This window comes from Equus quagga, chromosome 22, assembly GCF_021613505.1.
Source record: "Equus quagga isolate Etosha38 chromosome 22, UCLA_HA_Equagga_1.0, whole genome shotgun sequence".
NCBI lineage: Eukaryota > Metazoa > Chordata > Mammalia > Perissodactyla > Equidae > Equus > Equus quagga.
In genome coordinates, this window is record NC_060288.1 from 12,598,198 (window position 1) to 12,620,813 (window position 22,616).

Sequence of the window (22,616 nt, forward strand, 5' to 3'; positions counted from 1 at the left end):
AACTGCCAGAGCAGGATAGAGCCAGACCCTTCACTGAGACTCCTCACCTGAGGATCAGTCTTCAGCATCTGGAACTAAAGTCTGCTTCCTTCTACCTTCTCCCAGCGCGGTTCTCTTAAGTTGTTTTGTTTTTCAACATACCAAAGGGGAAAATTAGTTACTAAAATAAAGCTGGTAAAAGTCTTAAAACAGATGGCAACAAGATACCTACAAACCAAATACAGGTATGGCTACTCAATTACAGTTAACGATCATTTATGATGTCACAATGCAGAATGTCTTCAGGGAAAGCCATATATGCAAGTTTTTAATCAATCAGAATAGATTACGACCTGTTTAAAAAAAAGTCACATACCTAAAGCAAAAACCTCATGAGATAAGGAAAGCCAAGATTTTCATCTACTCTTGGCTTAGGCTTAGATAGTGAGAGTACACTGATAGCCAACTAAGCTGTGCATCACCACGGGATGGGATTGGGCTGAATTAAAATAAGAGCCACATCATCAGGTATTTTGAGCATTACAGTAAAAGCTAGAGAACAGCAAAGTATTATTTAATAGTTTGCACATCTGACCACAATTCTAGGAAAAACTTCTTTAAAGGGCTAATCAAATTGATGAATCCCTCTCTGTTAGATTGAGCAGTCACATTTCCTTCATTTGATTTCCTGTCCAAAGAGGTTCTATTACTTTCCACTACCTCATAGGAAACTACCAATGATCACATCATTAGTACTTACATTCAAAGCATTCTTTGCAGCTTCTGCTTCTGAGCGACTGTCAAAACTGACAAAACCTACGGGCTGAGGAAAGAAAAAGAAATATGAAAGAAAAAAATCAGAGATATCTATTTTTCTGGCTCAAAGTTGATGTCAAATGGAATAGCTAAAATAAAGAAATGACCACAGGCAACGGGCAGAAATAAGAAAGCCAGTCCAGAAGAATCATGACTTTGGCTTAGCCAAATTTCTGACATGAATCAAAGGGATTGTGAGGGTGGTTCTTCAAGGGCATAGCTGTGGATTTGGAGAATCATAAAAAAAATCTAGGAGTTGGAAGGTGAGCAGCAGTGAACAAGGGAATAGAAAGAAACTTGGGTCGAGAGGCTCTACTTTCCTAAGTCAAATTCACTGTACCTCAGTTTCATCACCTTTTATGATGGAAAGAGAACTGTATCACCTTTTGGTACACTGTAAGTGCAAGGGATACAATGACACAGGAATAAAAGCCCTGTACTCTCAGTGCATGATCAAAATTATAAAATGAACATTTCCATTGCAAGTCCCAAGGGATGCCTTTAAAAAGTCCTCTGTTTAATTAGGTGTGTTAACACATTGTTCTAAGTAAATAGAGAGGGGTCATAATCCCTTTGGACTCAGTATCTTTCAGTCCAGAAGGATGCTTCCAATATAGCTTATTTCTGATGAACCAGAGATTACCTTATTGAGAGACGAAAAGTGATTGAGAGGTGAGCATGTGGAATGTTCAGCATTAAAAAAAAAAAAGAAAAACAAAAAGCATATAGCTAAAAATGTTTGAGAAGCTTGCAGAACTCTCAGGGTCACTGATTACCACTTCCATTCTCCACTCTCTGTGCTCTATTCTAGACTTGGGACTTTGCCTGTGGTTATTAGGGGTTTGAGAGCCAACCTGTTTCTTCACCATCAGACAGTCACAACAATTGTGAAAGTTTGCCTATCCAACCTTGTTAAAAAAAAAAAAAAAACAAAAAAACAGGAAAGAATTGGGAATAATGGTGAATTTGGATGATAATTAATCATTTCTTTTGAACATACAGATCAATTCCAATGTAACTATGTTGGATGCATATCACATTTGCCTTCTCAGGGACAATCCCAGACACCCTAGCTGGAGACTATGGAATTACAAATCATTTTCCTGCACTAATTCCTAACCGATTTCACCCTTAATTTTAAAGAAACAACAACAAAAAAACAAATCCTGCTGGGAATAAAAAAAGAACGTCAAGCTCCAGTAACATTCTTGAAGCAAGTCAATTCAAATTTATCATAGAAGTGATCATTTATATGCAAGTCTGAAATTCTTACCTGCTTAGATGTGAGCTTTATAAGAGAACCCTCATAGCCCTGAAAATAAAGAACTAAATTTAGACCAAAAAAAGAATAGTAGGGAAAAAAAGCAACTGTAATAGTATCTTGCTCAAGTAAAAATGAGTCCTTTATCACTAGCGACTATCAACTCTCCTCATAAATGCCTCTTAACTAGGAAAGCAAATTATATAAACATATACACAAACACACTCACATATACACACACAAACACGCACATGTATACATGCCTTTGTTTGCATACGTCGGGCCTACAACAAATCAAGCCCTGAAATTCATATTTATCTGTGTTTCTCTTCCTTTTTTTTCTTCTTTTCATGAAATTAAGCAATGATAGGAAAATGGGTGTCTCCATCAACCACAGATCTTTTTCATTTTATAGAACTAGGAGAGGGAAGGGGGTAAATTTAATAAGACAGGAAAGTCAGAGTATGTCATGCCTTGGTCATGCATTTGCTATAAAATAACAACGAAACATTAAGAATGTACTAGGTAGAACTTATTAATCAAAATCTCAAAGCTGCCAGAGAAGGTTAAGCAGGCAGTGATGCTAAATTTTCTTGAGTTGTTCTGCTTATTTACTAAAGCAGCCAGGCTGCATACTGGTATTCTGATTGGGAGATGCAAAAATTCCCTGTTGGGTTTTTACTCTAGCTCATCCTCAAGGAAGACAGGCACACTCCCTTTCACTCCCTCCCCTTCACCCCTCCTGGCTCCTCAGGATAAGGATAACAAAGTGTGTTTATTTCTGAAAATAATCAATGGTTGGTGGCTTGCACTGATGGATGACACAAGAGGGGAAAAAACACCACCTGACATGATTGACCACTGCACAGATCAGTGCAGAGACAGATTTGCAGACTAGGGTCAGCCTCCAGGGACTTTAATTAAAAGAGGGTTGTTCGGAATGTACCAGGGTCCTGACTTTAGCATTGGGGTTTCTGGGCAGGATGTTGGGATTGATTCATCCTCATATCTTCCCAGCAGAGAACTATGTTACCAATTAGCTACTGTAAACATTTTACCTCAAAGGCCTTGAGCTCTTCTGGCCAGAGAGGTCATGAATCACAGCCCTGCCTCTTCCTTTTTCAAGGTGCTCTCTCTGAAAAACCTGGAGGTTTAAATACTCTGAAGGCCTCAGAGGCAAAGGACAAATAGATATTTCACTCAAGTAAAACATCACTGGGATATATTGTGCTCTCAAGTCACAAAAAGAGAAGCAGTATCACATAATAGTTCAGAACATGGATGGCAAAGTCAGATTGCTTGGGTTTGAATCCTGACCCTGCCACTTACTATGTGTGTGAACTTGAACAAAATTTATACAACTGCTTGAAGTTTCATTTTCCTCATTTGGAAAAATGAGGCCAACTCACTGTAAAGGAGTGTGATAGGAATTAAATGAGTAATTCATATAAGGGGCTTGCTGGATGAATCTCTTTCTCACTGGACATGCAAAAATGAAACAGTATTTTGTCCATTAAGAAGATCAATTTAGCTTAAAAAGTCCTCTTCCTACAAGGGACAGATCAATAAAAACTTCAACCCTGCAGAAGAAACTCAGGAAATTCTATAAAGTTGGCACTCTCCCCACAACACCTTCTCTTTCTTTGCCACTTCCTCTCAGCTAACCTCATGTCTAACCTTTCTGCTTCCCTCTGTACTGTCATCATTATTGTTGCATTAAGAGGATGGCTGTCAGAATGGAGTTATGTTCATTACTACACGGTGCCTTCTTGGCACATACGCTAGAGTCTATCTTTGTTGGTTTTAACTGGCTGCCCCCTCAACCCTCCCTCTCCCTTTTCTACCCAGCTGTTTTCAGCTGTCACATCCTACTCCCTTTCCATAAGAAGCTAGATCCTGTCCCTCAACCTGTCTTTCCTCTTTGATGGGGGTCTTGCTTCAACCAAGATGGATCTTCAACCAGAAATCAAGATGGTCTATCACCTAATCATAAGTGTGCCCCAGGCCAGGCATTACTGCTAACATGTTCTCATAGACCAGCTCAGACACAGGCCCCCAGTTTATCATGACTTCCTGGTTCACTCCTTGAGGGCCAAGTCCTCCAGCCCACATTTTGCCGAGTCCCAGCTTTCTCCTATCCTCCACAGGCTAACTAACCTTCAAGGTTTCTCCTTGGCAGCATGGTTATTTCAGCTTTAGTCTAATTTCCTGTTTCATTTCCAATCCCAGCAACATTAAGTGTCTCTAAAGTAGTTTTATCTCAATAGTCACAACGGACAGGCAACTGCATTAAATGTTTCACTAAGTACCAGGAAAGATTCCCCTCAACTCATACTGAGCTGTTCTTTAAAATTCTGTTTGAAACTTAAGACATTTTTCACCTGGAAAAAATACGGTTTCTACTCTAGTTCATAAAAGCCTATTTAACCTATTATGTCTCCAAAGAACAGTATTACCAGGACTATTTCAATTACTAAGGAACCTCCTAGGACTAAGGCTTTACTTATTACATTTGAAACATAAATACATAATCAGTAACTGACGATATTTTTGGTGATCTGTACTCATAAGAACACTCCCAATTGGCAGAGGATAAATGAGGAGCTTGCTAAGGCTGTTCTATATGGAACAGAGACAGATGCATGTCCATATCAGTTAAGAGAAAAGTTTTCTCTAGATTAACTGTTGAAGGGATGAAAGGCAGGTTCAGTGTTTCCTAAGTGAGACTGTACATTAGAACTGAGTTGTTCAATTTCCTTTATTCACTAACCTTTTCAAAGTATCACTTTACAGGGTACTTTCTCAAACATTTCATTTCTTCCTCCAAAAAGCCCCATGAAGCTTATGTACACACTTTTTGTCCCCTTTTACAATTTCTGAAAGGAAAGTTACCTTAAACGGTCTGAAAAGCAGATAGAGCTCACGAGGTTTGATATCCAGAGGGAGACCACTGACAAATAGGGTCCGGACCTGGAAAATAAACATGAGAAGTGATCAAGGGAGTGAACAATGCAGAGAATAGCTCTCACCTGATATCTCAAAAATACATTTCTTCAAATATTCCATGACGCCTACCTAATTTGTACTCTTCCCATGACACAATGACTACTTTAATGTTAACATGCCATCAAGACAACTCTTGAATATTTCTAGGTGGATTATTCAGAGTGAATTACCTCTAGCTGATTTAAATTTACAAATTCACTTCTCCTTTCCCAACCAGTCATTGCCTGATTCTAAAAACGTCAGGGGAAGAGAGGGTCCATATAATTAAAATATTAGCTTAAGAAAAAAATGTCATGAGGACAGTAACTCTACCACTCCTCTGCGATAATCAAATGAATGTACAATGTGGTTCAAAAATAAAATCGAAACAATTTTTGTTTTCTCCTGCTTGTCTTATCATTGTTTCCCTCATCAGCATTAATAATTACAGCAATTTTAATAAGTTTATTAAACAATTCAAATAAACCTAAATAGTAGCCAAAATGCACAACTGCATCTGCTCAGTTCCAAAACAGCAGGGCAGACCTCACTGATCTATACATATAAGGCTCAGGGTACAAACTACGCGCTTAGTGTCTACTAAAACACAGAACACAGATGACAGACTCCCAGCTGGGAGGATCAAAGGAAACCTGTTGGCATCCGCATGCGAACTTAAAGGATAGGTAGGATTTTACCACACAGACAGAACAGGTGAGGTGGAGAAGAGCCACAGGCTGAGAAAAGCAATAACCAAGGTAACGAAGAGGGGGTCAGCACAGTGTATTCTGGGAGAAGGGTGAGCCAAACCTGAACAGGTAGCTGAACATCAAACCACAGGAGACATCAAAAGTCACCGGCTAAGGAATTTAGCCTTGATTCAACAAGCAAAGAGTAACCACTGAATTATCATCACCACATTTTGTTTCTACTTATTTTGGTGTGTTATGTGTACCTTTAGTCAGTTCCCCTTGCCCAGGTTTATTGAGATATAATTGACATAAAACGTGTGTAAGTTTAGGGTGTACAACATACTGACTTGATACAGTTATATATTGCAAAATGATTACCACCTTAGCTTAAGCTAACACCCCCATCATGTCAGATAATTACCATTTCTTTTTTGTGGTAAGAACATTTATGGATCTACTCAGCAACTTTCAACTATGTAATACAGTATTGTTAACTGTAATTACAATGCTGTGCACTAGATCCCCAGAACTTATTCAACTTTGATCTGGAAGTTTTTACCCTTTGACCAACATCTCCCCATTTCCCCCACCCCCACCTCCAGACCCTGGTAACCACCATTCTACTCTATGAGTTCGGCTTTTCACCCCCACATTTTCTATTCTCCTTCTCTGCTCAGGCCGATACAAAGTGATTGAGTTCCTCATTAGAAATCATGTTGCTTCTTTTTTTTTTTTTAAAGATTGGCATCTGAGCTAACAACTGTGGCCAATCTTTTTTTTTTTTTTCCTGCTTTATCTCCCCAAATCCCCCCTGGTACATAGTTGTATATCTTAGTTGCAGGTCCTTCTAGTTGTGGCAACATGTTGCTTCTTAAAGAAATATTTGATGTTGTTAACCATGTATAAATGTGGAAGATTTTTCCTCAGTGAAAAATAGGGAGAACGTTTTCTAGAATCCTAACATTTTCCATTGATTCTGGTTGTGAAGAAGCACAAATCAGCAAGCAAGACGTTTTAATTGATCCAGCACAGTATACAGTAAAATGTCATGCCATTTGCATGCAGGTGTTTAATAAACACTATGATGATGTAAACAGCATCAGAATCATGAATGCCTTATTATTGCTTATTCATTCATATTTTAGACAACTTTACTGAGGTATAACTGATATATAATAAACTGTGTATCTCGGCTACAATTTGGTCAGTTTTGACATAAGTATAACCTGTGAACCATCACAACAATCAACATAATGAATACATGCATCACCTCCAAAAGTGTCCTCATGCCCCTTTTATCTTCCACCCATCCCGTCCTACCACTCTCATCCCCGGGCAATCACTGATATGCCTTTTGTCATTATAGATCAGTATGTATGTCCTAAAGTTTCATACAAATGGAGCCATAAAACATGTACTCTTTTTGTCAGGCTTCTTTCACTTCAGCATAATTATTTTGAGATTCATCCACATTGCTGCATGTATCAGTAGTCTATTCCTTTTTATTACAGAGTAGTATTCTGTTGTATGGATACATCACAGTTCATTTATCCATTCACTTACTGATGGGACATTGGGATTATTTCTAGTTTTTGGCTTTTACAAATAAAATGGCTAGGAACATTCATGTATCAATTTGCACAAGTCTTTGTATTGACATACGTTTTCTTTCATGGATAAATATCTAGGAGTGAAATAGCTGGATGATACGTTAGGTATATGCTTAATTTTAAAATGAAAAACTACCCTTCAATTCCTTTTTTATGGTCTAGAACATAAGTGTTCTGTGTATACTTAAAACAAATGTGCATTCTGTTGTTGTTGGGTGGAGTGTTTATAAACGTCAATCAGGGGGCTGGCCAGTTGTATAGCAGTTAAGTTTGGGCATTCCACTTTGGTGGCCCAGGGTTTATGGATTCTGATCCCGGGAGCGGACCTACACACTGCTTGTCAAGTTGTGCTAAGGAAGTGTCCCACATACAAAAATAGAGAAAGACTGGCATACATCTTAGCTCAGCGACAATCTTCCTCACACATACACCAAAAAAATGTCAGTCAGGTCAAGTCTGTTGTTCAACATATCTTTTGCCTCCTCTGTTCTCCCCCAACTTTGCCAGTGATACTCTTTCCAGGGAACTTTCTTTGTCAAAGCCGCCAAGACTGAGATTACTAACAACTGTAAAAGGCACACAATGAAGGAATTCAGTGTGCCCTCCCTGCCATCCCACAGTCCAGAAGCTGAATGCCATCTGTTCTACTTGGCTGCCCTAGCCAGGACAACTTGGGCAAAGAGGTAATCCCAGCTTCCATTCATTCAGATTTTGAGCGTCCATTATATGTCTGACACAATGCCAGGCGCTGACTGAATTACAGAGATACCCATGGAAATAATAAGCAGATCCTATGTTTTTTTTTTTTTTTTTTAAAGATTTTATTTTTTCTCCTTTCTCTCCCCAAAGCCCCCCGGTACATAGTTGTATATTTCGTTGTGGGTCCTTCTAGTTGTGGCACGTGGGACGCCGCCTCAGCGTGGTCTGATGAGCAGTGCCATGTCCGCGCCCAGGATTCGAACCAACGAAACACTGGGCCGCCTGCAGCAGAGCACGCGAACTTAACCACTCGGCCACGGGGCCAGCCCCAGCAGATCCTATGTTTTAAACACTAGAGTACCTCTTGTCCAGGAGGGAAGCTTAGCTATGTGACAGATATCAATTAGGATTTGGGGAGTTATCTAAGACTATAAACTCCCATTTAAGGACTGTTCTAAAGAAAAAGGCTTTACAAACTTGCAAGTCAAACTATTTACCAACAAAACTCACTAGAAGTCTGAGGGTTATCAACAAAATATTACTTGATATATAAATTAAGGTTCAAATACAGCTGTAAAACATACTATTACGCAGCCAATAAAAAGGACGTTCAAGGGAAAAGTATGCACGGTTTGGTTTTACCCTGTAAAACAAAAAGCCAACACACATATGTGTTTGGAAAGGGGAAAAAATGTCTCCTAGGATATATATACCAAAATGCTTATACTTAAATGGTTTTGCCTGAGTGGTGGAAAGATAAGCAGTCTCAATGTTTTTTTATTAGCTTATTCGTATTTTCTATCTTTCTATAATAAGTATGTATTAGATACTATAAGTTTATTTTATTAGGTTGAGAATTGCCTAGATTTTTTTATTACTTTGTTTTCTTTAGGAAACTATAAGTAATGTCAATATTTATATCAATAAAAATTGTCAAGTTTATGGAGGAAATTCTTTTTTTATGTAAATATTTCAAAATTAGAAGTGAGCGATTCTTATCTTAGTGTCAACAGGAAACTGTTGCACATGAAAAAAAAATGAACTCCTCTTAGGCCTAAGTTTGCCACTCACCCATTAATGACAAGAGATTCAAAGCAACTCTGTTTTGTTCATCAAATTAGAGGCAACTAAGATGTCTGGCATTTTATTTACACATGGACACAACTTATATTGCCTAGAATCTAGTGAAGCCCATTACTGTCTCAGAAACCTGCCAGGATATCTCATCTCCCACTGAAGAGAGATTCTCTCCTCTGACAGAACACATAGACTGACTAGAAGAGATGATTCTTAAACACATTATGAATTTATGAGTACAACTAAAGGTCACTTAAATCCAAGTGCTTGGAATCCATGTGCTTTGAATTCTTTCTAGATCTCCTCAGACTACAAAACTTGATTAAGTTAAAAAAAATCCAAGGATAATGAAAAGAAAAACCTCTCCCTGGATATCTAACTCGAGCCTGTTCTATTGTGATGGGGACCTAGGATCATGCGGATCTTTGAAAACATTTTAGTTTTCCTACTCTTCTCACCACCAAACTTTTTTTTTTTTTTTTTAAAGGTTTTATTTTTTCCTTTTTCTCCCCAAAGGCCCCCGGTACATAGTTGTGCATTCTTCGTTGTGGGTTCTTCTAGTTGTGGCATGTGGGACGCTGCCTCAGCGTGGTCTGATGAGCAGTGCCATGTCTGCGCCCAGGATTCGAACTAACGAAACACTGGGCCGCCTGCAGCGGAGCACGCGAACTTAACCACTCGGCCACGGGGCCAGCCCCTCACCACCAGACTTTTTATAAGAGCCATTAAATAGCAAAGCACTTCTGGGTTTTGTCTTTGCTATGTCTATAGAAATCACAAAGGTAAGATAGATGATTCTTGCTTGAAGGGAGCTTACAGTCAGTGAAGGAAACAAGGTGTAAACAACCGTGATAACAGAAAGCTTAGCTCACTCACAAGGTAACCAATTAGAATCCCAACGGTGAGGTAAAATGAAGAGATACGTACATGCATGATCAGATACTCAGAAAAAAAGTCCCCCCAAAATAACAAATGAATGATGCCAAATAAACTTTGTGGCAGGTCAGTCATTATTCAGGGCAGCCCTTAATTCACCAGCAGTAGACAGAGATGTGCCTGGCACTACGCCTTTAGCATCGCAGATGTTTACTCTATCAGACACATGGGGCAACACAGTTCTTAGTCAAGAACACAACAGGCCTCAAAGAGATTCAAGACATGAAGCTGCTGACAGCTCCATCCCAAAGGGACTCTAATGGATTCTATGGATGTACCTCCAACTTCATTTTTACCCCAACAGGACTGAAAAAGAAGGCTAGGAGAAATTGTCCTGCAGAGGCCACAGTTACATTTTAGATAAAACTAGCCATGTGTTCTTAAATGGCATTGCCAGCTCCCAATGGGAAAGATAAGCCACATGTCAGTGACTGACTTCTAATTTAATAAACTGGAATTCATTAAGTAAACTCATTGTGTCATTCTTGAGCTCTCCTGAAGAGAAAGGCCAAAACCAGCCTTGAAATGGAAAGGCCCTGCCTTTAATGAAGAACACACATTATCTTGTAGGAAATCTACACATTAAAATAAAAAATCATAGACAAATGCTTATTAATTTCAATACAGAGCAGAGAATAATCACACACACTTTTCAGCTAGCGGCCACATCTGGTAAATCCTGTAGTGTGCAAAGACTACGGGCATTTTCTGTGTACGTTTTAGTTGTTTATAAAAAGGTCTTCGGGATCACCTCTAGCTGCTCTGAGCTAACTTCTTGAGGTTCCTGTTAAATTCACAGGATTGGGAAAGGCATTTTCTCATTTTCTAACGACTCATGAACAACTGTGTATAGTCACTCATGCGAAACACTGTAATGAGTAAAACCCATGGGTGTGCTTCTAAGATCAACTATCCTCTGCAAGATTTCACTTCATCTACCCACATTCCTAAACATACAAATGTAGACTCCAAGAGAAGCTTTCAAATGTGCTCTATGTTTAAAGCATTCTTTTAGAGTAACTGTTCTTTGAAACACACAAGTCGATTCACAGATAGGATCTTTCAAAGGGTGTTTTAGAGTTTGAAGGCTCTTTTTTTTGTAGTGTGTAGCACAGCCCTAGGCACAGAGTATATACTCTATAAGTATCTCTTGAATTATTTTAGCAATCTACAGAATAACATTATGTATTCATAACAGACAGTAAGTGTTTCCTTGTCAACACCTTTGGTGAGGACACGGTAAACACAATGAGGCTACCACATTTTCCAGTCACGATCCTATCAGTACAGTTACCATAATACCAAATTATAAAACACTCTGACAAAAAGAAGAGATTAACACTATAAGAGAAAAGAAATTTGAAAGAGTAAAAAGAAAGATGAAACAAAAACCAATCAGAATCAAGAGAGAAAAATGAAAAAGAAAAACCCCAACTGAAATCGCAAAGACCCAAAAACTCAGAAACAGACGACAAAAAAATTCAGGATGGGGCTTGCCAGGCGGCATAATAGTTAAGTTCCCACACTCCGCTTCGGCAGTGCAGTTCACCGGGCAGGATCCACTGGCGTAGACCTACGCACCTCTTATCAGGCCATGCTGTGGTGGGCATCCCACGTATAAAGTAGAGGAAGATGGGTATGGATGTTAACTCAGGGCCAGTCTTCCTCCAAAAAAAAATTCAGGACTATACAACCTTTAACAAGGACAGAGTGATCAACATACGGATGCTAGTAAGATCGCTCACATTTCAACTGATGACAACTGAAACATATTTATGTATAAGTCAGTCCAATTTCAACAAAGGCAAACGAGTAATTTTTGAAAAGATGCTCAAACTCACTAACCTCCACATTTAAAATGGTGAGTAGATACCTATATCTATTGACATAGAACAAAGTTCCTAATTATTAAGTAAAAAAGCAAACACTAGAAACTGCCAATAACGAAGTTTAATTCTTTTAGTGTTTTTGTAAATTAGAACATGCTCAAGCAAAAAAAAGTATTGAAAGAATGTATACCAAATTACCTATATATTAATAGCGGGGAGGGAAGGTGGGATTACAGAGAACTTTCATTTTTAGACTGGTATATTTTAGCATTTAAATATTTATAAGCATAAGACTTTTTCTTTTTAAAGAGAATAAACACAAGCTGAGATGTACCTTCTTTGAAAATATACACCTTGGGTCTGCATACCCATTTTGTCCTTAGAAATTCTCATTTTCCTGCCTATCCTTGCTCCATAGGGACAAGCTTGATCTAGCAGAAATACACATCCATGAAACTTGCTTCACATTTCAATTCTGACCATGAGTCAGTGCTTCTTCACACTTTAAAAATAAAATCTAACCAAAAAAGGGCACCAATGACTCTAAGGTAAGGCCTTTAGGAGCAGGACCATCCTGGTTTCAGTTAAACAGGTGTTCTTGCTTTGTGACCACCCTAATTCCCACTAAGACAAGAGAGGGATCACTCACTCTCTAACATCTAAGGAAGTGTCATCTCTCTTCTGAGAGACCACGTAATATAAACTTGTTTTCAGGGAAAGACAAGTTAAAAAGAACTTCACATATCTGGGCAGCATAAATCCCACAAAGCCGGGTTGTGTTACTATACAAGGTGGGAGTTTCAGAGCCCTATTCCTAAGTTTTACACAATGGTTAAACTATTTTACTCTTTTAAAAAAAAGTTATAAATGGATTTAGTTCTTTGCTTATTCTTAAGTACCAACTGAAACACCAAATTGCAAGACTGAACCCTGCTGAGGACTGCTGGTCATCTCATTTCCAAAGAAAGCTTTGTTGACCTGCTATGGTTTCCCATTCATGTCTTGCCACCATGAAAATGGATTACCACAATCATTAAAATGGTCTGCTAGGCGTTTAATTCTGGTTGCAGCTCAGTAGAAAGTGACAGGCCTTTGGTCAAGCTCCAGTTTCTTCTTGGCACTGGCTTCAATATGGAGCAGGTGGTCAAGTTCCTTTTTCCTAACAATGGCCACCTACTGGACTTAAAGACTTGCTCCTTTTTTAACCTTGGGAGGTATGTTTTGGTTCAGGAAGCCAGGTTACCACAGATACCAAGGACTGACTAGCCATAGGATAAAAGGCTCACTATGCAGTTGTTATGGTCTCCCAGGTTTGTTTCAGTTTTCAATTGAGAATGTTCTTTCCTTTCTAAAGGAAAAAGCCAGATAATTATCTACAGTGCACATCTCTCTATTTTTGAGGAATCCCCTAGCGATATCCTAGTGGACTGTGATATTCAGTTGGTTGACTCTATCTACAGAATAACCAAATTTAAACCCTTATTTAGGGCTCATGTAAACTAGGGGTCCCTTTCCCAAAGTGAACAGAAAGTTTCCAGTAGTATCAGGGAATGAAGGCAGACTCATGGGAGTACATGTGGAAGAGGAACACCACATTCCATCAACTCATATATGCAGGCTCAGAACATGCACAGGGAATTGGGACAGCAAGTTAGTTCTAGGTACACGGTGCCACTGTGTTCTTTCTTTGAGGAGCCTAACCCAGCCCAACCCAATGTTGATTTGTAATCAGATGGTCTCATAATCTCTAACTTTGATATGACTTCTTAGGACCAAAGTCCAATCTAGGCCATCCCTCGCATCTGTTATACATCTAAAAGGATAAAAGAAATGGAGAATTTCTAGGGTTTGAAACTGCCCAAGTATAAACAGGACATGTGTCTGTACATGTAATCATTTAACCTCATTATTAAGAAATTTCCTTAGTGCTGTCAGACACAAAGGAAGGTGGGTACCAGAGGCAAATCAGGAATTTAGGGTCTGAATTAGGCTAGATAGGAAACTAGACATATGTGTGCATGTGAGAAATTAAGCTCATTATTAGGAAATTTACTGAGTGCTGTCAAACACAATATACAGTTGTCAAGTCCTTACAGTTCAACAAGAAGTTCCTCAAAAAGACAAGAAGCTTTACCCCTTAACTCTGGTCCTGTTCTTACCCTACCCTGTCTTCCCCCAGTTCTTTTAGTCAACTTTCTGATGGCTTATTCTGGTTAGCCCATAGAATCCTATTCTTCATTCAAATACACTGTTTACATTGCTAAACATTAAGATTTTTAAATGTATACGTTAATTCAGTGTATTGTAAACATAAGTTTGCATTCTAATGCCCTTACATGCCACTTGCCCTTAAGGTTTTAATCCTATAGAGTATCAGGAAGCTGAATATCAAGAAGATCACCTGAGCTACCCAAAATAGACTTTTCCAAGGCCTAACACAATGAAATATGAGCAGAAAATATGAAAAAGATCTTATCAAAATTCTAAGGCCTCTCTTTCTTTCTCCTTCTACATAGTTTGGGTGACTGTTATTTGACAAAGCAGATTTGTTTAAAGAAAAAAGCCATTCTACCTCTCCGAAACTATACGTAAAAAACTATCCCAAATAGTACAGAGAATTCTTCATGGTCACTTAAAGCGCCACCCCCCCCCCCCCCCCAAGAAAAAAATCAAGACAGTGGTAGATTACGGTCCCAACACAGCCCAGGGCTCTTAAGCATTTATTGCTTTAGGTATTAGCAGTGGATAAACTCCGCCTGAGGAACTGGATCCCAGTGCCAACTTCAGTTTGCAATGCATTCTTAATGACCATCTACAATGCACCACGGTTCTAACAACTATAAAAGATGTGAGAATTGCAAAACTAGAAAGCTATGGAAAAAAGGTTTGCTTCCCAATATTTAGTCATGGGAAATGACCCAATATACACCTTAAAATTCTTCGGTGCCAGGTCAGCTTACCTCCAAAATGAAAGTTCTTTCCCATACGACAGTGGTGAGCATCCCAGTACTTAGCAGTAGGTGCAAAATATTTGTAGAAAGAAATAAATGGGTGAATGTAAAAATAAGCTACAGTACTAAGAACAAGGCATAAAAGAGACAGCCAGGGGCTGGCCCCGTGGCTGAGTGGTTAAGTTTGCGTGCTCTGCTTTGGCAGCCCAGTGTTTAAATCCTAGTTCTGCAACTCACTAGCTATGCACTTTGGAAAAGTCACTTAATCTCTCTGTTCAGCAGTTTCTTCATCAGGAAAATGGAAACCATAATGGTACCCACTCGTGGAAGTTTTAAAATAGGACCATGAATTCTTTGATATTCCTCCCTTCAGAAGTGGGACTTAATTCCCTTCCCTTTCAGTGCGCACTTCACTTAGTAACTCACTTCTAATGAACAAAATATGGCAGAAGTGACAATGTATGCCTGTAACAGTAGGTCAAAAAAGGCACTCAGTAGAAGGGGCCTCTATTGGATCATCTGCTCTGGGGGAAGCCAGTTGCCATGTCCTGATGATACTCAAGAAGCCCTATGGGGAGGTCCACCTGATAAGGGACTGCGCCCTCAGGCCCAAAGGCAGGTGAGTGAGACGTCTTGGAAGCAAATCTTCCAGTCCCAGTCAAGTCTTCAGATGACTGCAGCCCCACCTGAAAACGTCTTGACTGCATCCTCCTGAGAGATTCTGAGCTAGATCCACTCTAGCCAAGCCACTCCTAAATTCCTGACCCTTAGGAACCCTGCAATAATAAATGTCTGTGTCTGAGCTGCTAAATTTGGGTCTAATTTCTTACACAGAATTCCCACAAGGATTAAATAAGTTAACAGACGTAAAGTGCCTGGAGTTCAGTGCCTGGTTCACAGTAACGGTTTAGAAAATGTTACTTATATTAAAGTGGCTTACAACACTCAAAAAGAAGATGCATTTTCATGTTCCAAAGGCAACTCTAAGAGAGGCTGCAAGTGACAATGTTATCATGCAACTGTTACATACAGGCTTAAAATGGGCAAGAGAGAAAATAAAAATAAGTTTGTACACTAAAAGGAACTAACATGTATAAGTTACAGAAGTATTTTCCACATTACGAACCCTAACAATGTGACTCAAAGTCCCTTCACCACCATCTCTTTCCACCCCTTCAGAAGGCCATAAGCAAATCCCATTCTGGCCAGCACCCCACCCTCCTGCTGCTCATGCATCCTCCTAAACTCCGTTTCTCTTTCCTTCCTTTCTTGTTCAACTTTTGTCACATCTGGAAAATCCCTCTTTTCATTCTATTTCTGAAATTTGAAAAAATATCAAGGCTGATAGGTTTAAGCATTCCTATCAAGGAAAAGGAAAAAGAAAGTAATAAATTTTGAAGTGAAGTCAGATAAATCATCAATCTCTAAAATCTTTAATTAAACTTGGACATGACAATAACATCTGCCCTCATCCTGCCTACTTTGAAGGGAAAATTAAAAGTATGAATTAACTTCTTGATTAAGTATCAGTATTCAAGGTATACTAAAAGTATATTTTACTCAATTTTATAATATTCCTAATTTGTTTAATCACTACCTTTTATTGTATATATTTTAGCTACATTATACATTGATTACTATCCATACTCATTAAATCATCCATTTGATTAATATCCATACTAGATTGTATCATCTCATATGATACTAAAATAATGACAATACCAATGCTGGCGAGAATGGGGAGAAACTGAATCTCTGATATACACTGCTGGTGGGAATGTAAAAAAGTATAACCAAGTCTAGAAAATAGTTTGGGGGTTATCTCAGAGAAATGAAAACTTATGTTCACACAAAAACCTGTACACAACATTGATAGATGCTCTATTCATAATAGCCAAGAACTGGAAATAAGCCAGATGTCCTTCAATGGGTGAATGGTTAAACAAACTACCCATACCATGGAATATCACTCAGAATAAAGAAAGATTAAAACAAACAACTTGGATGAATCTCAATTCCTAACAATTACATACTGCATGATTCCATTTACACAACATTGTTGAAATGACAAAATTACAGAGATGGAAAGCAGATGAGCAGTTTATAGGAGTTAAGGACAAAGGAGGAGTGAGGAGTGGGGAGGAAGGTGCATGTTATACAAAGGCAATGACAGGGATCCATCCTTGTGGTGATGGGACTGTTCTGTATCTTAATTGTAGTGGTGAGTAAACAAACTCACACATGTGATAAAATTGTACAGAACAACATATACACATGAGGGAAGGCTACATTTTATATTAAGAGGAATTTGGTGAACTTACTACTAAGAACCACCCACTTTTCTAAACCTGTTTCTACATGGAAATTCATTCAGCCAATATTTGTTTGCATTTAAAATACCACATGACTGAAACACAAATTTTTGAAATACAACCTACTTTAAGTCAGCTACTTCCTCTAATTTATAAACTAGTTAGTTTACTTTAAACACTGCAAAGCCCAGTGCTTATAATGTGTTCTTCCAGTAAATGATCATCTTCCAGTAAAAGTTCTTCCAATCGCAGGAAATTTCCAATTCCAGAATACATTCAACACATGTAGGCAACAACAAATAACCCCTCAGCGTACCACAGGACCTACCTCTCCACTGAGACATATTTGTTCAATTTGATAACTGCCTATAATTATGTCTGTTAACCATTTACATGGTCATTTAAATCAAGCCAATATTAAGTTTATGTATTACTTATGTGTATGTGTAATTATGTAAAGGGATGCAGGTCTCAGAAGACTTGGCATGATTTATAAGTAGGACTGTCTGTGTTGGCTGGGAGCAATGAAAGACATATAATGAATGTCAGAAAAAAAGAAATGGTAAGGTTTGAGGTTGAGAAATAACCTAGATTAACAAAAGTAATAAATGCTTTTCAAATGGATCTAAAATATTTAAAAACTTGCTAGATATTTAATCTAGGTTCCCATAGCACCATAACTTTTTGATTTCTATAATGCAAGGAAAAGATCACTAAATTAGTGGTTTAAGTCACATTTCTGCTCCAAAACTAGCCGTTGAGGGCTTGGGCACTGACCTCTCTGAACCTCGGTTTCCTTATTTATAAAATGAATGTATGGAATAGTTGATCTCCAGGTGCCATTCCAACTTCAGAGGTATAGAGAAGGGAAAAGTTTTTGGCAAGGCATACTGGGGTCAAAGGGCCTCAGTCAAGAAGACCTAGTTACTGCCACTGAGCATTTCTCAATCAAGCCACTGAAATACATATATTTATTTAAGTATTTTTAAATTGTATATTTTGGGGGCTGGCTGGGGGGCATAGTGGTTAAGTTCATGCACTCTGCTTCAGCAGCCCAGGGTTTGCAGGTTCAGATCCCAGGCAAGGACCTAGCACCGCTCTCAAGCCATGCTGTGGCAGCATCCCACGTACAAATTAGAGAGAGACTGGCACAGATGTTAGCTCAGGGCCAATCTCCCTCACACACACACAAAAATTGTATATTTTTATTTATGGTTCATATAATAAATAAAACAGAATGACATCCTGAGCCACAAATTTAAAGAATTCAGCAGAGTCGTCCGTACTAAACAAGGTAACTGAGCTCCAGAGTTACTGATGTGCAATCAGTTCATCACAGACACTCTGACCTAACCATCATAATTAAATCTATTTGCATTGGGTTTTCTTCTCCTTGTGAGAATGAATTACTTAGTAAAGCATAGTGTTTAAGTACACAAACTCTTGAGCCAGACTTCCTATATTTGAATCCCAGCTTCAACATCTATTAGCTGAGTGATCCTGGACAACCCATTAATAACTGAAGCCTCGGTTTCCTCATCTATAAAATGGAAGGTAAACATAATAAAACCTACCTCGATTAGGTTGTGAAGAGGATTAAATAAATGAATATTTGTAAAGCATTTAGAAACATCCCTGGCACACAGTAAACACTATACAGGCTTTTGTTAAATCAGTAAAATAAATATAACCCCTCAATTGCTATCTGGTAACACTTTTTGCTGGAAGGGGCAGAATGAATACTAAAGAATGAAATTATTCAAATCCTAAAACTTAGGACTTCATTTAGCCAACTAAAAATAATTTAGAAAGCTACCCATAATAAAATAGTTTTTCAAAAATAGCGATTAAGTTGAAAAAAACATGATCACTGAACAAATTGCACACCACTTAAGAAGACACAAATATTTCATTATTAATACTGAGTTTCCAAAGTATTTGAAATGCTATTATTCACACTATGTCCACTACCTCCACTCCCTTTCAGGAACTTGGAATTCCTTTTCAAGGTTTAACATGGGAGAACATATGTGTAAAGAGCACAAACAAAACAGTACATTTTATAGAAACCAGCTCAATATTTTCCACTTGGTAATATCAAACAGCTCAGTTTCCAAAAATGTCCTTCTCCAATTGAGGAAGAATTCTCAAAATTGTCAGAACCTGGGGCATGTGAAGGCTCTGCCAGAGCAGACATGACTTGGCCTGTTAGTGATCTCCCTGGAACCTGGTGTGCCAGCCTAGCTCCGGCCACAACACAGGTTAAGATATGCACAGCCAGGCTAGTTCTCACAGTGCCAGAATTTGTGTTCTAATATGGCCAAATAAAGATACAACCAACACCTAGCTATGCTATTCTTTGGTGCCAAAACTTCTCAATCATTCTTCCAAATGGCCATGTCTAAGCTATTAATTAACGTGTACTTTATTCAGAGCCTAGTGGAACAATTCCCAAATGTTTTAAACGTAACAGAATATAAAACCTCACCAGAAATCTAAAAGACAGTATATGTATACATTGGACTACAATATACCCACAACTCTCCAAAAACCTTTTTAGTATGGTTAACACCAAACACCACGTGCAATATGCTTTTTTTTGCTAACCAAAATCATGTCACAAGTATTATGAACCCAAGGAAGATGAAAAGGGATTCTTACCCTCACACCTCATCCCTTCAACACTATCCAAGTGTAAGCAGTTGCTTGCACAACTGGGCTATGACCCTCAGATGACCCTTTAAAGGTAGCACAAGCACCATTTTTTTCTCCAAATGTCTTAATCTGTACTGGAGTACATCATTCATCAGAAATTTTACATTTTATTTGCGAAGTCATCTCATGACTCAAAGATGTTGAAAAACAGGATACACACACACATACACATATACAAACACACACATACCTGACTTTTGAAATGCTTAATAAACACACACAATAAAATTATTGCTTTTCTAACCTCACAATCTCAGCACTGCTACCATGCATCAATTTCTTCCCACTACATCAAAACAAAATTCCAGAGCCCCTGGCCTTCAAACGTTCCACAATTATGATTCCCCTCTCTTCTGCAACTTTTCTTCCCTGAGCTCTACTGAGGCAGTCTTAACACCATATTTTGCTTATTTCTGGATAAAAGCCTTTTTTCAAAAAATAGTTATTTTTTTTGCACAGAAGGCTCACTTCTTCACTTAGAAGCCCAAATTAAGTTTCCCCCTTGTCCAAGGAAGAAGCTTTCCATGACTGCTCCAATTCTTTGCTTCCTTCTTTGCTGAACTCCTGTTGTACCGTCTGTACCATGCTCATATGTCTTATTCTGTTCTCTAATTGTTTCACAGGCTTTAGTGAAGTCCTTTCCAATCAAACTATAAATTCCTTGAGATCAGGCACTGTATTTTATTCACCTATCACTATAATCTTGAATTAGGGATCTAAATTTCCTCTGATCAGGGATGTAGAGTTTTCTTCTGCATCTCACATTTAAGGATGACATACTAACTTGGAGAAAGCCATAACTGGATAATATTTAAATTATTTCACAGAAATGGTCAGGTTTTAACTGTAAGAAGAAAAGGTTCCTTTTCTATCAACAATTAAGAATTTAAACCCATGAAATAATTTATAAAGTATAAGAATTTGAGATCCCAAATTAGGTAACATTACTTAATTTAATCATGGATTTACACAAACAATAAGAGACTCAGCTATTTCTAAGACAGTACCCTTAAGTATTTGATAATTTATCTTTTTTGTCTTAACGCTCATGATACAAGGATTACTCTAATCCAAAATCGCAGGTCAACACAATGTTCCAAAAATCAACTTTTTCTGCAAAGTTCAGAAAGGATGGCACATGAACTATTTAATTACAAGGAAAAGAAAGCATAATTCATTTCTCCCAATAATAATAATTGTAAAAGTAATAAAAGTCTACCTCTGAGGTTAAAGCACATTCAAGAGCTAAATGTGAAGAAAAGGAGTTCTGGCATAAGAGATGGCAAACTCCTCCTTTTCACCGCCCTACACACACACACACACGGTCGTGCACTGCCCCCTCAAGTATTCCTTGATGCTTCATCATTTCACCATCTTAGATATTGTGTCCTCCACATGTGGAATAAACATAACACTTTCCATCTTCATGATATTTTCAAAGGAATATAAAAAGTATGAAATAACTTTTTTGAAGTATTTCTAAATCCTTGACAAAATACATTATGTGGTATTTAGCTATCCACGTTTCCAATTTTCAATATTACTGGCAATCCTGAGCTGCCTCTCTACTGTTCTTAGGGCACTCTTTGTCCAAGAAAACAAAAAGGATGACACTATAAGCTTCAAAAAATATACTCAGAAAGATAATCTGGGAGAAAGATCACATAATTCAACATTTCTTGAATATGCCTGATCACAAGAAAGTTTGCTGGGATTCTCCTCCAGAAATTCTGATTCAATTGATCTGGAGACAGGCTTAATCTGAATTTTTAACAAGCAAAACAGATGATTTTCCTGATCAGACATATTTGGGAAATATTGCTATAGCACATTACCAAATCCACAGGAAGGTTTTCTAGTTTTAAAAGAACATACAAACAACATTCAGTTATACATACTCCCCCTGAGATGAGGTTGTGGCCCCTGAAAGCTCCTCACTGCCAAATGCCATTGGGCCTATAGGGAAGACTTTGCTTCATCCTGGAGCAGAGGTCTTTGAGCCAGGCTCAGAGTGAATCTCACACAGCTAGAGAAGAATCAGACTCTTAAGTATGTGAGACAGATTTGCAATTATATTTTATGAGGTACTTCTGCACTTATTTAGGAGGAAATCACTAAATCCTGCTTATATTAGTGACAAATGAACTTTCACTGATTCTTTATTGAAAATAATGTAGTAAGAGAATAATTCTCCTGAGACTTCCCTAAATTTCTGAGAAGCTAAAAGTTTGTGGGTGTTTTGTTTTGTTTTAGAAAAGCAGAACATCTGAGAAGCAGATCAACAAACCAATAGGAAACGATCAATTAATGAGAGCTTACTACTTGTTGCAAGTTGTAAAGCACTGTGCTCAAACTTGAGTGTGCATATTATCACATAGGAATTTATTAAAATGTAGATTCTGATTCAGTAGATCTAGTGTGGGGCCTGAGAGTCTGCATTTTTAACTAGCTGCCAGGTCCACAGACCATACTAGAAAGATTCTACCGAAATGACTGGCCCAACTTTAATGTGCATAAGGACCACAGGGAGGATATGACGGTGTGTTTAAAAATGAAGATTCTTGGTCACCATTCCTGGATATTCTGATTAAGTAAGGCTGGGCCCCTAGAATCTACATTTTTAACAAAGGCCCTAAATGATACTGACATAGGCAGCCCAGAGAACACAACTAAGAAATACTGCTCTGGAGGTCATGAAGATTAGTAAAGTTTGGTATCTCTTTCTGAGGAATTTACAGGGTAGGGGAAAGAAGA

At 38.2% G+C, this 22,616-nt stretch overlaps 1 protein-coding gene across 9 annotated transcripts in view; it reads right to left on the reverse strand.

Moving 5' to 3' along the window:
- Nucleotides 1-22,616, reverse strand: part of RBPMS (RNA binding protein, mRNA processing factor) — a 170,983-nt gene that overhangs the window by 95,304 nt on the left and 53,063 nt on the right. For 8 of the 9 annotated variants that reach the window (XR_006886636.1, XR_006886637.1, XR_006886638.1 and 5 more), the window contains 3 exons: nt 4,949-5,026; nt 2,069-2,107; nt 740-802 (listed from right to left, as the gene is read on the reverse strand). Coding sequence is in view for 5 of the 9 variants with exons in the window: in XM_046648457.1 (XP_046504413.1) it covers nt 740-802; nt 2,069-2,107; nt 4,949-5,026 (180 nt within the window). In the remaining 4 variants the exon portion in view is untranslated. The remainder of the gene's footprint in view (nt 1-739; nt 803-2,068; nt 2,108-4,948; nt 5,027-22,616) is intronic. The other variant, XM_046648460.1, reaches the window with a different exon arrangement.